This window comes from Epinephelus moara, chromosome 9, assembly GCF_006386435.1.
Source record: "Epinephelus moara isolate mb chromosome 9, YSFRI_EMoa_1.0, whole genome shotgun sequence".
NCBI lineage: Eukaryota > Metazoa > Chordata > Actinopteri > Perciformes > Serranidae > Epinephelus > Epinephelus moara.
In genome coordinates this window covers 34455011-34473561 of record NC_065514.1, presented here as the reverse complement: position 1 = coordinate 34473561, position 18551 = coordinate 34455011, and the positions used below count along the sequence as shown (strand labels likewise).

The 18551-nt window shown below is 39.5% G+C and overlaps 1 protein-coding gene and 1 long non-coding RNA gene across 2 annotated transcripts in view; one reads left to right on the top strand and one right to left on the bottom strand.

Moving 5' to 3' along the window:
• The window catches only part of LOC126395185 (uncharacterized), a 523086-nt gene that overhangs the window by 45480 nt on the left and 459055 nt on the right, over positions 1-18551 (bottom strand). The gene's annotated exons all lie outside the window — the stretch shown is intronic.
• Positions 1-18551, top strand: part of scai (suppressor of cancer cell invasion) — a 43246-nt gene that overhangs the window by 10634 nt on the left and 14061 nt on the right. The window contains exons 3-8 of the mRNA XM_050052402.1: positions 2771-2866; positions 3238-3324; positions 7882-7980; positions 8564-8660; positions 14026-14124; positions 15097-15249. Coding sequence (XP_049908359.1) covers positions 2771-2866; positions 3238-3324; positions 7882-7980; positions 8564-8660; positions 14026-14124; positions 15097-15249 — 631 coding nt within the window. The remainder of the gene's footprint in view (positions 1-2770; positions 2867-3237; positions 3325-7881; positions 7981-8563; positions 8661-14025; positions 14125-15096; positions 15250-18551) is intronic.

Sequence of the window (18551 nt, the reverse complement as noted above, 5' to 3'; positions counted from 1 at the left end):
GAACTATAAATATCATGGGACACTAGTGGATAAATGGAATTTTATTTGCCACACTGAGGCATTTGGCAAAAAAGGCCAGCAACATCTTGCCTAAGGAAACTTGTCAAATTTCCTGTTGACGAGTCTCTTATGATCCTATTTTACAAATCATGTATTGAGTTCACTTAAAGAGTTACACTACAGAGTCACATTCACCCATTAACACATATTGCTACACTGGTGGCTGAGGCCACCATACAGGGTGCTATCTGCTACTTGGTAACCATTCACTCACACAGCGATGGCACAGCGCATAGACGCTAATTATCCGTTAAAAAAAGTTTTATCAATACTACAAGTACAAATTAAACTTTTGGTAATAAAAAATGAGATGAAAAGACTGAACAAATTTATTTTATTAGATAAAATGGATGTTAACAAAGTGTTCCTCAGGGGAATAATTAGCAGTTGACAAAGATAGATCGGCATATAGCAACACATTGAAAAAATGCAATAATATTGTATTGTGACCTAAGTAGTACAGCCTGGCTCAGCTGGCTATATGTTAAACTAAATTATTTAATTACTAAATTAGTGTTGTCACGGTACCAAAATTGGGACCCACAGTACGATACCAGTGAAAGTGTATCACAGTTCTGAGTAGTATCACGATACCATAGCAAAAATGAGGCAGATGTGCCTTTTGTCATTTATAAAAAGATAAATCACTTCTCTATAATACATCAATGATATTTCAAAGGAATAAATTACTTATTGACTTATTCATACTTCAAAAACAGCATCAATAAGTGATTAACATAAGGGGGATCAAAATAAAATAAATAAATAAAATAAAAATCAACCAGCCATCCTCCTCCTCTGATAAGTTAAGAACAGTCCCTTCAGTGCGGTGAGGTTTGTGGACCATTACCTGCCACAAAGAGAGAAATGTGAACGGCTTGTTTCTCCTCTGACACGTCACATACCTGTGTGCCGCCACAGCTTGGCTGTTCAGATATTCTGGGCAGTCATGACACCAACGAAGAGGAAATTATTGGACCTGGAGCCGGGCTTCTCGGTCGCCAGTAAACCGTTATCTTGCGGTGGCCATAGTGCTCCACTGTATTCCTGTCTGTGACCCCCGTTCAACCCACAACCAGCAGGATTCGCCTTTCGTTTCTGCTGCTGGTTGAAATCTGTACTCGCACAGAGTGCTCCTGAATGATTTTTTTTACAAGCACAAAACTATTTTTAGTCGCAAATGCGAGTAAAATGCTCGCACTGTAGAGCTCTGTGGGAAAACAAATCACTGTAGCATATAAAAACAAATCTAGCCTACAAGTAAAATGAAATAAATAATAAGTTTCACTGCTTAAAGATACTCAATAGCTCAGCTAATACCTGAAATGTCACTGGAAAACAAACCACTGCAGTAGCATATTGAGTGCCAGGTGGACAGCGCGCACCGTTATTGGACGGCGCATGGACACTCACCCTCTTGCGATTGGACTTTGATCTTATCCCACAGTAGTGGTACCGTGAGGTAACGTAGTGCTACGGTACTCCAACATTATGGTATCATATGTACCGTGGTGTTTAAGTACCGCGGTCTACCGTGCAACACTATACTAAATTATAAAACTCCAAATTTGTCCAAAGATTATGGGCCAACCTGTGGCACACATCTTTCAAGCAACCCACAATAAGAGCATGCTTAGACTCACTAACAGCATTTCTGCTGATCTGATGATCCCCTGCATGTTCTAAACAGAGAATACCAACATCTGCCCTCCAACAGGCAAATCAAAGTCCCACCATTTGAACACAACAAGCTTAAAAATTTGTTTAGATATCATTCTATCCTGTTGCTAAACCAAAACCAGAGTGCTGCTGATAAAACAATCAGAATCTGAGGGTATTATGTGATGTAATTCATGGTCATGACTGGTCTAATTTGTGTGTGAATTTCTTGAGCGGAGCTGTCTGATGATGCAAAATGAATATATTATATTTTTTTGGGCTTTTTTGCCTTTAATCAATAGGACAGATTCAAAGCGTGAAGGGGGAGAGAGAGCAGCAAGGGGCTGCAAGATGGAATCAAACCCACGGCTACTGCAGCATGGACACAGCCTTTGTACATGGGGCGCCTGCTCTACCCACTGAGCCAACCGGCGCCCCCACAAAATTAATTTCATTTTCATGTATCGTATCGTATCGTATTGATACTGAATTTTCTAACTACTTTACAATACCTTAAAAAATATCGATATTCGATACCATTTTGATACCACAAGGAAAAACAGACATTCAGGGCATACAATTTAAATGTTTTTATTAAAAGATCAATTTAACAAGTTTATCAAGTCACAAGTCATCATGTTGTCAATAACATGACAACAACGCCTTTTCTTGTCTTGGTTATTTGCAGAAAACAGCAGAATGACTGTAGTAAAAATTAACAATAAGAGTGAGTGAGAAACCACAGCTTTTACTGGTTTATTGATACTGTTATACATTCCAAAATGCATGCACGTTCACTTTGATCATATTTAAAATGTCAGAAAAATGTCTGAAAACCCTTCAGACTCTGAGGAACTTAAGCACCATGACTGCTAACAGCCACTTTTCCCACAATGTTGGATTGTTCTTTTAACTGCAGTGTGATTGAGTGTAGAGCCGAGAGCACTGGCATTGTATGATGTAATTGTATGTGATTTCATGTGACAAATAAATTGAATTGATTGATTGTTTGTGACTCTGACTCTGACCGTTACTGTGCTCTTTGCTGCAGAGACCTTCCTCAGTATGGACACAAGCAGTGGCAGTCCTACTTTGGACGGACTTTTGATGTCTACACGAAGCTGTGGAAATTTCAGCAGCAGCACAGGTTATTTTCCTCTCTTATTAGTTCACATTGTTCACCAAGTTAGAATAAGTGGATGAAGAGTAACGTGGCTGTGATTGAGGGTAGAATCAGCAGAATGAGGAAAAATATTACGTTTGGATCTGATTTATTCATGTAGTAATTTTTAAACCATAGATGAGTTTACAAACAATACAGCACTGTTAAACTTGTAAGGATTAGTGTCCAATGCATTCCCATGAAATACAATGTATGATTCTTAATTCACAGAAAGTGAGATGCATCTGTAAAAAGTGATGACTGTCACAGTGTCATTTGCCAGATGCTCTGTCATGCTCTGGCTGTATTATTTTATTGTCCAGTGATCAGTATTTTATGTTTTCATTTATTGACAGGCAGGTTCTGGACAGTCGGTATGGCTTGAAGAGATGGCAGATTGGGGAAGTTGCATCCAAAATTGGACAGCTTTACTACCACTACTAGTAAGTCAAACTTTGTCCTGATCATGCACATCTCTCAATACCTTCACATGACATTAGAGAAAATTGATTTATTGTGTTAGTGCGACTAAAACCAGACTTTTAAAATACACGTAAACATGTTAGTCCATCTGAAATCGTACTAAATTGATTTTTTCAAAGCCGGACTAACACACCCAGATAATATGGTTGGGAGTTGAATTACTCCTGCAGTCAGTCGGACCCAGACTGGCTGAGGCACTCTGTGCATGCTCCACAGTTTCCGCCCCAGGCTTTGACCCGGAAGTCAAATAGCATTAAATGCATAACAGAAGAAGAAGTTGGTAACAACATGGTGAAATCTACATCCAGAGCCATGCAATTTTGGATGGACAAAATGTACAGAGCTGTAAAGTTGTCCACCATTGTACCAGTTTGCCGCTAGCTAGCCGTAGCTAACTTATTTTTCGACTGTTCAGTCTGTGACGTAACAAGTCAACCAGGAAAAGGTCCAGTATTAACAAGCTTAAAGGGTACATATCGCCACCTGTCGTAGCAGAGTTGGACATACTCTGGTCACTAAATTGATCCCCCTCCTGTGCTTGTATACCGGGACAAGGACATTAGTCCAATTAAATGGCCCAGTCGAGATATAACCAAAGCTCGATTTAACTGTGCATGTCAACGTACTGACTCTTTCACTCTTGTCTGCTCTGAAACAGTCATTGATAAAGGCTGGGTGGGTCTAGAGTGTATGAACAAATATACACTGAAGAAAAATTTAAATGCAACAGTTTTGTTTTTGTTCCCATATTTCATGAGTTCAAGTTAAAGGTCTAAGTCTTTATATGCAGAAGACTCATTTCTCTCAAATTTTGTGCACAAATTTGATAAAATCCATGTTAGTGAGCTTTGGGGGTGGCAGTAGCTCAGTCCATAGGGACTTGGGTTGGGAACCGGAGGGTCGCCAGTTCGAGTCCCCGTCCGGACCAAAATATGGAGCGTGGACTGGTGGCTGGAGAGGTGCCAGTTCACCTCCTGGGCACTGCCGAGGTGGCCTTGAGCAAGGCACCGAACCCCCCCAACCGCTCACCAAGGGCAGCCCCCTCACTCTGAGAGGGCTGCATGTATAGGTCCTGTTTGTGCATGTGTGTGTCTTTCGGACCTGTGTGTAATTGACAAGTAAGAGTGAAAACATTGAATTTCCCCTCAGGGGGATTAATAAAGTAAATAAACTTTTCTGCTTTTCCAAGATAATCAATTCACCTGACAGGTGTTGCATATCAAGATGCTGATTGCTGCATAGGTGTGCCTTGGGATGGTCACAGTAAAAGGCCACCCTAAAATGCACTTTTATAACAGAGCTGTCACAGATGTCACAAGTTTAGGGAGTGTGCCATCGGCATGCTGACTGCAGGAATGTCCACCAGAGCTGTTAGCCGTGAGCTTAGTGTTTATTTCATGACCATAGGCCATCTCCAGTGTTGTTCCCATGAATTTGGCAGTACATCCAACCAGCCTCACAACCACAGACCACATGTAACCACACCACCCACTGACCTCCACATCCAGCATCTTCAGCTGCAAGATCGTCTTAGACCAGCCACCTGAACAGCTGATGCAACCGTTGCATTGAACTGAAGAATTTCTTCACAAACTGTCAGAAGCCTTCTCAGTAAAGCTGACGTGCATGCTCATCATCCATACCAGGGTCTTGACCTGACAGCAGTTCGTCATCATAACCGACTTGAGTGGGCAACTGCACACTGTCAATGGCATCTGGCACTTTGGAGAAGTGTTCTCTTTATAGATGAATTTTGGTTTACACTGTCAGGCAGATTGCAGATGGCGTGTATGGAGTCATGTGGGCGAGCAGTTTGCTAATGCCAATATTGTGAATAGAATGCCCATGGTGGGATTGTGGTATGGGTTGGCATAAGCTATGGACAACGAACACAAGTGCATTTAATTGATGGCAGTTTGAATGCAGATACTGTTACGAGATCTTGAGACCCATTGTCATGCCATTCATCCGCCACCATGACCTCATGCTGCAGCATGATAATGCACAACTCCGTGTTGCAAGGACCTGCACACAATTCCTGGAAGCTAAAAATATCCCAGTTCTAACATGGCTTGCGTCACCAGACATGTCACCCATTGAGCATGTTTAGGATGCTCTGGATCAGCTTATACAACAGCCTGTTTCAGTTCTTGCCAATATCCAGCAACTTCACACCATCACCGCCACTGAAGAGGAGTGGGTCAGCAATTACAAACCTGATCAACTCTTTGTGAAGGAAAAGTGTCGCACTGCATGAGGCAAATGGTGTCACAGCAAATACTGACTGATTCTTTGGGGTATCTGTGACCAAAATTTGCATTTCTGTAGCACTAGTTGTGAAATCCTGTCTTTTTACAAGACAAGTGTCCTTTTATTGTGACCATCTCAAGACACATTTGTGTATTAATAATGCTGTGATTAGCAAGATGCAAGCACATACATTAGCAAGATGACAAGACAAAACATGCTGCTGACAGAAGCTTCATCGTATTTCACGGATTGACAGTTAGCAATGGAAATGCAAAAAGATATTCTTTTGTGTACGAATTTCACCAACACCTCTTGAATGTATATATTTATTCAGCATACAATGCCCATAGCTGTACATACCTCTTATGTTTTTCCTTATTTTTGTTAATTCTATTGACGTATATATTGTAGTTAACATTGTAGTATAATACATATTTTATATTTCTGAATGTAACATACTCGTTGGTACAGTAGCACAGTGCACATATTTGTATAGTTTTACACACTTATAGACTCAGCACAGTAAAGATATATATTTTATTCTTAATATCTGAAGTACTAGTGTTTAATATTGTAACATCATACTCTTATTCTTACTTCTTAGAATTCTCTATTCTTTACATCTGAGCAACTGTAACAAATCACAATTTCCCCCCAGGGATCAATAAATTATGTCTGATTCTGATTCTAATGATTCTTATGAGGCATGTGCAAGTGATAGCAGAGAATTTATAACATTCATTGCTTTTGTCATACTAAGAATTTTCTCTGAGGTACAAAAAAATTCAGTTTCATTAGTTTCAGTATTCAGTTCATATGAGTCATGTACAGTCTACCTTTCTCCTTAGAGGAAAACTTCTGTTGAACTTATAATGATGTCTCAATCTTAATGAATTTAGAGATTAAATATGATTAATAGCCCCTTTTCCACCGCAGGAACTTTTATCAATTACCCGGAATTTTGAAAAACCTCCGCGTTTCCACCGAAATGACCCATGTGAAAAACTTTTCCTCAACCCCAAATTTACCCTGGAAAAAGTACCTAGTAGGGGGGTAGGACTTTTCAGATGACCCGGAATTCTTGAGGGGCGGGGCTGTTTGCCCAGGAATTCTTTTACCCAGGTAAACAAATTCCTGGTAATAAAAGTTCCTGGAAATTTTGGTGGAAAAGGAGCTAATGTATAAGTACAGTACACTAAGTATAATGCAAAATTAATTTTATCATTATCATATCATCATCATCATCATCATCATCATGGCCATTTTCTGAGGTCTTCTAGATTTTCTGTTTTTATAATTGGTATATTTTGGCATAAGGACTTCTACTGTTCATTAGTTGTTAGGAAAATTCTCTCACTCTGATAGCTGCCTTATGGTTTTTGGTCGGTATCTGTCCAATGTCCATTGTCTGTCGCAAACGACAGTATACATCACCTACTGTGTGTAATGTTTTCTTGTCTATTATTTCTGATTTTCATATCCCCTTGACCAACTGTTTGTAGCTTTTAACTCCATGTACATTCATTCCCTCTTTATATCTGTCACAATGCAGTGCTGTTCTGATGACACATCCTTGGCAGATGATTTATTAATATATTTTTTTCACATTTTTTTCAGGTCCTCTAACACACCTACTGACACTGCTAACCATATTTTTTTATCCAGCATTAAGTCTCTTAGCTGTGCCATGTGAAATTCTTAGTTAGCAAACCTTTTTGTGAATGAAATCTGGTCACAAACAGCATGGGACAGGCCTCACAATATGACAATTTTAGGGGCATAGATAAGAATAATGCCGAAATCTCATGAACATTGACCTCCTCAGATGGCATTCATCAGGCTGAAGTTAACAACTTACGACAAGTTTGCTGGTCAGACAGTTTTGTGGAGCCGAATTGGCACACTTGTGCAAGCAAACCTAACAGAAACAAGTAAAAGAGGTATGGGATAATCTGTACGAGACACATTGTGTTTGATGGGAAGCACTGTGGGTCCTATATTAATTACATAAGCACAATGACAAGTGCAAAGCAGTATGTCTTGGGCGCTCAGACTTCTGTGGGCATCTCTGAGCACACCTGCTACTTTGGTTCATGTACTGTATGTGCAGCAGTACAGAGGGCAAAAGGGCTTAGAAAAGAGGAATTAAGATAAGAGGCCGTGTTGATTACTAAATACACCCTCAGTCTAAAGTGTGTTGAAATGGTATGAATGTAATGAAATGTGCTGCAGTAATGCACCTTCTGCTTTCTAATCTTGGTTGACAGCCTTCGTACCTCAGAAACAAGTTACCTGAATGAGGCCTTTTCATTCTACTCAGCCATCCGCCAGCGCTCCTACTACTTCCAGGTCAACAAAGAGGACAGGTAAGTTCCAAAATCTTTTGTTAAAATGTTGTGAGTTGTAGTTTAAGTAAGTAGATCCCTATGCTTGGTATATAATAAATTGCCTGGACAGTTAAGATTTATTTTATTTTATGCTATTTTAAAAATTTAGCCAAATGTTTTCTTATTCAATAGATTATAGGTATGTTCAACAATTTAAAAGTACAGGGTTATTTTAAAGGATAAGGACAGCTATATTCTCTATTTTTTTATATGTCAGGCTTTGATACACAAAGACAATTTATTAGTAAGATGCATGAATTGTTGGTTTGGGTCTGCACATGGCATGTGTTGATAATGATATAAGTAAATGTATAATATAATAAGAAAACTATAGAATATCAGACTAACTCTTTAGAGTTCTCAGCCACAGACACTGGAAAGCGAACTAAAGTTAAGCAGTTTCAATAACACAAACGTGCTAAATGTAATTCTCAGATTGAAACATGAACCTTACAGCTTCATCAGAAGCCTTAATGAACAAGGCTTTAAATGTGCCTGTCTTTTAATGTGTATTTGTTTGACTTTACAAGTTCATATTGTGTCTTCTCTTCTTTTTTATCAGGCCAGAACTGGTGGTAAAGAAGCTTCGATATTATGCTCGCTACATCGTTGTCTGTTTACTGCTGAACAAGATGGACCTAGTCAAAGTTTTGGTGAAGGTATGGAAGCCGTTTTTTGTTACTAGAGCATGCTGAGTGTTCCGAATTTTCTGAGGAGTATGAAGACATCCCCTGCACCCATATACCTCATGTACTACTCATAGCGTTCATTTTAGTGTCTCACCACATGATATGGACATCAGAGAGATAGAAAGTGTTGCATGCCACTCTCAATCTCTCTCTACTCAAACAAACCGGGGGGTGTTGGGTCATAGTTGAGGCACCAACACACAGGCCACCAGGATGCTCCCACTGCCAACCTCAGAAGTTAGAGCACTTACACACCTGTTTATTTTCAAATATGAAAAAACAATTATCCATTATGACCATCGCAGTATATTTTTTAACTAATTTCAATTGACCATTAGAGCTATGGTGCAGTTTGGTGCAGTTAGGTGTGAATGTGAGTGTGAATGGTTGTCTGTCTCTGTGTGTTAGTCCTGGAATTATTGGAATTATACAAGGTACAATTTCAGTGAAATGTGATGCCATCAGCTCCTTTAACTTGTGCAATGTAATTGAGACCAATTTTTGCATCTTGTTATTTTGTTGTCTGCTGCTGTATGATTGTCCATGTTTCTGGATGGTTCTGGCAATCCATGGTTTCTAGTTGTGGATTGATTTAACTGTCCACACATCCCAACCTCAACAAGGTGGATGTATGGTCTCCTCTCCCAAAAACAGGCAGGAGCCGTCTCTGAGCAGCAAATAGCAGTGACCCACAGCAGGAACGGGACAGCACCTCACATTCCCACTGTCACACCAGTCCTTATTCACCATAAAGCACACACCTCCTCTCCTTCTCTCGCCAGAGTCCTCTGCTTTGTCAGATCAGCGTATAGAAAAAGAGTCACCTGGCTGACTGGTGTTGTCCAGGATTCAGCCAAGTTTTGGTGAATCAAAGGTTATTACAGTTCCTGTTATCCCATCGGAAACTGATGCAGCAAACTAGTAGCTAGCTAGCTAGCGAGAAGTCAGCAGAAGGAGAGTTTACAGTCTGGTGAGTTAGTTTCCTCATCCTGATGAGTGATTCGCAGCCACACGCCACCACCGTCCAAAAGTGACCACAAAAATTACCACCAAGACTTGCAAAATAGACATAAGAGCCTAGACTTAGTACATACTTAGTGGAGCTGACAGAGAGGTGACGTCCATACCTACATCATGATCAAAATCTATATAATGTACGACTGCAGTTGCTGCTCAAACGGAGCAGGCACAATGGATTAACTGAGTGTTGCATGAGTTCAAACATTATAGCAGTGCTTTGGTGCTGTAATAGACATATTTGGTTGATTATTTAACATACAAACCAACTTCACTGCTAGCACACAATTTCCGTTCAAGCCATCACACTGTTCTATGTAGATATAAACTACTAGGAAACCATAACGCTCCAAAAGACCTAAAGATCTAAGTGGCACAGCTCTGGTTTCTCATGTGCGGTTGCCATACCAATGACACTATATACTCAGCAGCTCATCTGCTTGTATACATTTTACAAACACATTGTGGCCAGGTATGCTACACCTTGAAACAAAACATAACACAGAGCTACAAGGTTTTATACTTGTGAGTCTTGGCTTCATACCTTTTCTGTATGGAGGTGAGAGCAGAACCAGATATACACTTGGGACAAATTAAATGTCCTAATTGTCTTGCTTCACTTTTTCAAAGTAGTTGGCCAGTTTGACCAGCATGGCCATAGACTCCCCTGTCATCTGGTCAGCAGAGTGCTGAACATACACGTTTGTACTTTTGTACATACAGCTGTATTAGGTGTGTAGCCCATGTTGTCCGGAGACAAGTTCCTGGTAAGTCGCAAGGCAAGGCAAGGCAAGGCAAGTTTATTTGTATAGCACAATTCAACACAAGGTAATTCAAAGTGCTTTACAGAGACATTAAAAGCAACAAGACAAAAAAAACAATAAAACTATTAAAACAATAAAAACAATCGATTAAAAAGGGAAATAGAAATTGAGAATGATAGTGATAATAATAAAAGTAACATAAAATAAAAACAGGCTCAATACATTGAACAGTCAGGATAAGAAAAGAAGTAGAATAATAAAAGGCATAAATCAGCAGTGTGTAGTTAAAAAGTACGGGTAGTAGAATACAGCAGGTAAGTATTTAATCTAAGAGTACGCTTCAGTAAACAATAGTGTTTTTAGCCCTGATTTGAAGCAACTGACAGTTTGAGCAGACCTCAGATCTACAGGAAGTTTGTTCCACAGGTGAGGAGCATAATAACTGAATGCTGCCTCACCTTGCTTGGTTCTTGTTCTTGGAACACACAACAAACCTGTTCCAGATGACCTAAGGGGTCTGAATGCTTCGTAGGGAACCAGTAGATCAAGCATGTATTTTGGTCCGAGACCATTTAGGGCTTTGTAGACCAGCAGTAAGATTTTAAAATCTATTCTTTGACTCACAGGAAGCCAGTGTAGCGATTTAATGACCGGTGTAATATGGTCCAGTTTCCTGGTGTTTGTAAGGACTCTGGCGGCAGCGTTCTGAATCAGCTGCAGCTGTCTGATTGATTTTTTGTTAAGGCCTGTAAATAAGCCATTGCAATAATCCAACCTACTAAAAATGAATGCATGAATAAGTTTTTCCATGTCTTGTTTAGACAGAAACCCCTTAATTCTAGCTATATTTTTCAGGTGGTAATAGGCAGATTTAGTAATAAACTTTAAATGGCTGTTGAAGTTCAGGTCTGAGTCAATAATAACACCAAGATTTCTGGCTTGATTTGTAGCTGTCAATGACATAGAGCCAAGGTGGGCGCTGATCTTTGCCCTTTCATTTCTAGGGCCAAAAATTAATACCTCTGTCTTTTCTGGATTTAGCTGGAGAAAATTCTGGCACATCCAGTCATTGATTTGATGAATACAGTTACTCAATGAGAGTAAGGGACTGTAGTCGTGTGATGACACTGAGATATAGAGTTGTGTGTCGTCGGCATACGTATGATAGGAGATGTTGTGATGTTCCATAATCTGGGCTAGGGGTAGCATATAGATGTTGAATAGAAGTGGTCCGAGAATGGACCCTTGAGGAACCCCACATGTGATCGTAGTTCGCTCAGATTCATGGTTACCAATTGACACAAAAAAGTCCCTATCTTGTAAGTAAGATTTGAACCATTGTAGCACAGTGCCGGTGAGTCCCACCCACTTTTCCAATCTGCTAAGTAGTATATTATGATCAACTGTATCAAATGCAGCACTGAGATCTAGTAATACCAGGACAGAGGATTTGCATGCATCATTATTCTGATGAATATCATTTAAGACTTTGATAAGTACAGTCTCAGTGCTGTGATGTGGCCGAAATCCAGACTGAAATGTGTTAAAAAGATTGTTTTGCATCATAAAAGTATGGATTTGCTGAAAGACAACCCTTTCAATGATTTTCCCCAAAAATGGCAGATTTGATATTGGCCTATAGTTACTAATTGTTGTGGCGTCCAGATTTGATTTTTTTAGGAGAGGTTTTATTACTGCAGTTTTCAAGGCCTGGGGAAACTGGCCTGCTTTAAGAGAAGTATTTATTATCTGCAGTACATCTGGAGCTATGCAGTTAAAAATGGTTTTAAAAAAGTTTGAAGGCAGAATATCAAGGCAGCATGTTGTGGGCTTTAATTTTGAAACCGTTTCTGTTAGAGTTGTGTAATCTAGGAGGCTAAAATGTCCTAGATTAACCGGAGGACAGGAAGGCACAAGTGTTATCATTCCTGAGCTGGAGCTGCACACTGCCTGTCTTATCTGTAATATTTTGTTTGTGAAGAAGGCTGCAAAGTCATTACATGACTTGTTAGACAGTAGTTCAGGAGGGAGTGATGCTGTGGGGTTGGTCAGTCTGTCCACTACAGAAAAAAGTGTGCGGGCATTATTACTGTTTCTATTGATAATCTCTGAAAAATATGATTGCCTTGCATTCTTCAGTTCCTGGTTATAGTTGTGAAGACTCTCTTTATAAATGTCGTAATATACCTGGAGTTTGTTTTTTCGCCACCTGCGTTCAGCTTGTCTACATACTCTTTTGTATTCTTTAACCAGTATGGCGTTTCTCCAGGGTGCCTTTTTCCTACCTGACATAACTTTGGTCTTAATTGGGGCGATAGAATCAATAACAGTCATAACATTGGAACTAAAACTGCTTACAAGGTCATCAACTAGAGCTGAGGGCAGGGTTTGTGATGGTGTAAAACCCAGGGTGAATAATGCACAGGTGTTATCATTTATATAACGCTTTCTGATCACCTCTGCTTCACTTTTCATAGGATTAGCAAGGGTGGTCATTTTGAACGAAACACAGTAATGGTCAGATAAAGCGACATCGTTCACCACAACCTCAGAGATATTAAGACCTTTGGAAATAATTAGATCTAATATGTGTCCTCTGTTATGTGTTGGTTCTGTGACATGCTGAGAAAGCCCAAAGTTATCCAGAATATTTAACAGTTCCTTAGCACACCCATCTGTAAGATTATCAACATGAATGTTAAAATCTCCCACTAAAACAACACAGTCAAATTCCATGCACACAATAGACAGCAATTTGGCAAACTCATCAAAAAACCTTGCATCATATTTGGGGGGTCTGTAGATGGTCACTAAAATTGCTCGACAGGGGGATTTTAACTGAGTGGCAACATATTCAAAGGAGTCAAACTGAGCATAAAACATTTGCTTACACTGGAAGCTGTCCTTGAACAGAGTGGCAACTCCGCCTCCGCAAGGACAGAGGTAACATTCAGTGCTCTCACTACAGAGGCTGCTCCCTTGTAAGCCTTTTTGATAGAAATGGTCTCCCACCTATAGCTCTATAGCATGCAGAGAAGATGAAAATCCAGAGAAGATGCTTATTGGGTGGGGGTCATGCTGGAATAGGGCTCCTCTTCTGAGAACACAGTAACTTCTGATTGGGGTCTTCTCTTTCACTGTCAGTGGGACTGGGAGTCCTCTGCAGTGGAAGTGAGCCATTAGATTTTCAGTTAGCTAAGGGCTAAGGCTAGGCAGCTAAGCAGGAGAACTGACAGATTGAATATGGGGAATGAAGGAAAAAATGTCCTTCTTGTCCTTATGTGACACCAGATTCTCCTCGCCCATTACCTTCACCTCCTCATCATAACCCAGCAGAGCATTGGTGCTCTGGCTTTACAAACAAAACCCAAACTCTAATTGCAATTTCCACTTTCCCCTTACAGAAAACTGGGACAAGTTAGCCTGCCTCATGAAATTTGTATGGGACCTTATTTTCTGAATCTAGCACAAGTCAAACTTTTGCAGTAGAGTTAAAAAAGTGTTTGGATTTAGCTTGACCTTCCTGGAACTCCATGCCTGTCTGTTACCTGCAGGAGTTATCTGAGGAGATCGAAGATTACACACAGCGGTTTAACACAGAGGACCAACTTGAATGGAACCTGGTTCTACAGGAAGTGGCAGCTTTTGTTGAGGTAACTAGTTTAGTACTTTCAGTGTTGTCTATGTTATTATCCATAATGTGGTTACAAGTTTGTTTGATTAGATTGTCCAGAGGTTCTTGAAGTACATTGCTTTTTTATTTGATTTTTTTTGTAATGGACCTACACAAAATAGTCAGACATTGGTGAAGTTAAGTGAAAATAAATAACTGCCTGTGTTAGACCTTGATTGAAGTACATCCTGATGCGTTGATCAATAATGTGATCTGCCATTTTCACCTCCCTGGGACACCTGGACCAGCCAGTGGCAGCTCTTGTAGGCTGAAATCAGGACGACCACATTAACCAGCGCGCAATCATCAGACTTGACAATTATCACGAGAAAACAATCTTTGTTATGTCGCGATAACGAAATAATTAATTTGTTATCACTAGAAAACAATCTTTGTTATATCGGGATAACGAAATAATAAGTCGTTATCACTAGAAAACAATCTTTGTTATATCGGGATAACGAAATAATAAGTCGTTATCACGAGATAACAGTGCACAAAAAAAAGAATAATACATGGCCGTTCTCAGCTTCCGTAGTGAACACATGCATGCACCACATTTCACTTAATTATTAATATTTTATCCTTTTAAAAAAGTTTTTTATTTTCACTTCACCAAGTTTGACTATTTAATTTAGGTCCATTATAAGAAAACCCAAATAAAAATCTATTTAAATTACAGGTTGTAATGCGTCAAAATAAGAAAAACACCAAAGGGGGTTAAAACCTTTGCAAGGCACTATATCTTATAAATAGATGTTAAAAACCCATAATTGTGTAATCTGTACAAGGGTATGACAAATTGAAGGTTGAAGTTAGTTACTGACATAAAAATATTAATGCAACACTTCATCTTCCTGGACTGACAGCCAGGTAATTGAAGAAGTCATCTGCTGCCTGGTGCACTGGATCAGCCGCAGCTCACTGTTGTTTCTCTCCATTTGTAAAACAGGCAGATCCAGTTGTAGTTCTGAATGACAACAATTCTGTCATCGTCACCAGCAATCGGCTGCAGGAGGGAAGTGTGCCTCCACTGGAACAAGGCATGGTGGTTGGGCAGCTCATCCTTGCAGATGCACTAATCATCGGCAACTGTAACAACCAGGTTTTAACCCACTAATTCTAATTCACAGGTCCTAACACTTCATACATCGTCAACACAGTCACTGACAGGTCTTACTGATGAAAACTCGTTGTTGGCTCTCAGACATACAATATCAAACACAACTTTTCAATATAGAACTTACCAGTAATACCTTCAGGCCCATCTTGAATAATAGTTTTAATACTGTATGACTAGAGTTTGTCAGTTGTGTTAAACTTTTTTTGATAGACATGCATGTCCTGATAGATTCATAGTGCATGGTCCACAAAGGGTTAAGTCCTGCCCTGTCTCTAACCACTATCAGTAGTATAGTCACAACAGTAATTTTAGAGCACAATAACAGCAATACATGATTTTATAATGTGTAGTTTACTGCCATTTTTGTCAAAGGACAGAGATGTTGGGCCTCATGCAAGAACCACTGGTACAAATTTTTTTTTTAAAGGGACAGTTCACTCCAAAATCAAAAACACATATTTTTCCTCTTACCTGTAGTGTTATTTATCAGTAGAGTCTAGAATTGCAGAGGGTTGGAAGTATCAACTGTAGAGATGTCTGCCTTCTCTCCAGTATAATGGAACTAAATGGCACTTGCTTTGTGGTGCTCAAAAAAATACATTCGAAAAACTCAACAGCAACTTCTTTCTAGAAGAATTCCTTTCTGAGAGTATTTTCACCACTTTACCTCTCTGTCACACAGCATGTTACGACAGGAAAGCCGTTAATGACTTCAGTTCCCCATCTATGCTTTTGTCAAAGCCACCAGACTCCATTGAGAAAAACAGTAATTTTAGCTCACTGAACGCAGAAGCTGCTGGTCTGCGACTGCTTCGATTTGTTAGTTAGTTTAACACCAAAGTCACACAATAACACAAACAAAATAACTGATCGAAGCAGCAGTAGGCCAGCAGCTGCTGTGTTCAGCAATGTTAAATCACTGTTTTTGTCAAAGGTGTCTTGCATTGAAGAGAAAGATATAATGGCTTAATTTTCCTATTGCAAATCACTGTCTGACATTAAGGTGAGGCAGTGAAAATTCTCTCAATGTAGCGTACATTTAAACTGATATTGATTTTTTTTTTTTTAGGTGGCTAAAATACATTTTGTTGCTGACCCGTCTACAGCAACAGATTCTTAAGCCCCTTTGTTGGACTACACTCCCAACCCCACTTCATAAAAATTGAACTATCCCTTTAATGTTTACATCTTACTCTGACACAAGCACAAGCCTCTCGTCCATGATCAGACGCAAGCTTCCTTTTGCGCTGGATACAGGTGGTATTCATTAGATTGAAACATAAAGTTTACAACATATGTTTATGCTTAGGGTTAAGTCAGTCTGACTCATACTGACTTGAACACTTGAACAAGCAAACCTCACAAATGAGTAAGAGTACTAAGTAAGTAAGAGGTTTAGGATAACAATACCAAAGGGTTCTTGCAGGAGGCCAAATGTTTTATCGTCAGCTTTTTACGTGCTTCTCTGTCCTCCATCTGACACACAGATCTACATTTTCAACCTGATCATGACAGCAACACTAACATAACACTATGGGGAAGCAAAGTGTTGATCTACGATTTCTGGTCATTGGCCTCCTACCAGAGCAAAATCCTTATTTGTTTCAATATTGACTGTTTTTTTTTTTTTTAAATGTTGACAAATTCTGAAAAGGTTTCTAATTTTAATCACACACTAAAGGGATAGTTTGGATTTTTTGAAGTGGCTTTGTATGATGTACTTATCCATAGTCAGTGTATTACACGCAATAGATGGCAGTCCACAGGCGCAGGAGAGCCAAATAGGAAGCAAAGCAATGCACTGCTGTGGACGGGGGCAGCAGCATAACGTGTTTTAGGCGCTTGAAAGAAGTTTAGTTTACAAAATCTATATGTGTACGCTATATTGAGAGTATTTTTACTGCTTTACCATTCTGTCAGACAGCCTGTTCTGATGGGTGAGCCATCAACGGCTACAGTTCCTCATCTATACTTTTGTCAAAGCCACAAGACTCCATTGACAAAAACAGTAATTTTGGCCTGCTGGACATGAATCTGCTTGTCTACTGCTGTCTTGATCAGTTAGTTTGTTTGTATTATTGTGTGACTTTGGTGAGTCCGAACTAATTCTTTTGAGCACCAAAGTCACACAATTACACAAACAAGACTAAACAGTTAAGGCAGCGGTAGACCAGTGGCTTCTGTGTTCAGTTTTGTTCAATCACTGTTTTTCTCAGTGGAGTCAGAGAGCAATCTAACAACTTTATTTCCCTGTCAGAATCGCTGTTTGACAGCAAGGTAAAGCAATGGAAATATTCTAAATATAGTATACCCCTAAACTGATATTGAATTCATTAAATACATTTTACTGCTGTTCCCATCCACAGCAGTACATTCCTTAGCTTCCATGTTGGACTCCAGCCTGCTTCTTTAAACTGGCGGCATGCTGACTGACATGTACTGTATGTAATATACTAACTATGGATAAGTACCTTGTACAACTTCACTTTTAAAGATCCATACTATCCCTTTAATGTTTTTTAATACAAGTCTATCTGGAGAATTGAACACGTCTGTCAGAGGTAGGAACTCTAACACTAAGGGTAAGCTCTATCACATGTCCTCCACATCCACGACAGATTTGCCCCTACATTAGTTAATGAAGACCTGGTAATACAATATAGGTGTTTCTGCTTAGTGGCCGAGATAGGCAAGAGAGAAACTGTGAAACATCTAAGGTAAAGTACTATTAGTACTACTAGTATTATTAAAGTGAAGGCTTTTCATCCCCATACACTCTATGATAATGTACTGTAAACATAACTTCATTTATCACAGTAAACATTTAGTTTAAGTGACAAGTTGCTTTTCCAGGTTTTTCCTGGTTCATGCAGCAGCTCTTTCTCTATGAATCTTCTTTAGTTTTTGCCCCTCAGCTCTTTTAGCTGGTTGTGGAAGTGAAGCTCATGTTCAGTAAGCATGTGCTCAGGGCTTTAGGGTTAACAAATCTGTATATGTCTTGACAGTGTAACTAAACTTAAAAATGTTCTTTCACATTTGGGAAGTACCACCTTACTAGTACTATCTCTGTGTCAAATGTGTACTGTTTGTTTCCCTAGAACACAGTGAAGTGTTATTTGACTGTTTCAACATTTAAGACAAGCCCCTCGTCACTACTCTCAGTGTGTCTGATCTGACTCATTTATCCTTTCAGAACTGCATAAGGTAATTGCAGTAACAAACAGGTCTTCATCTCCTGTTTTGACATGTGCTACTAGTACTTGCAGTGCCCTCTACTGGCTATA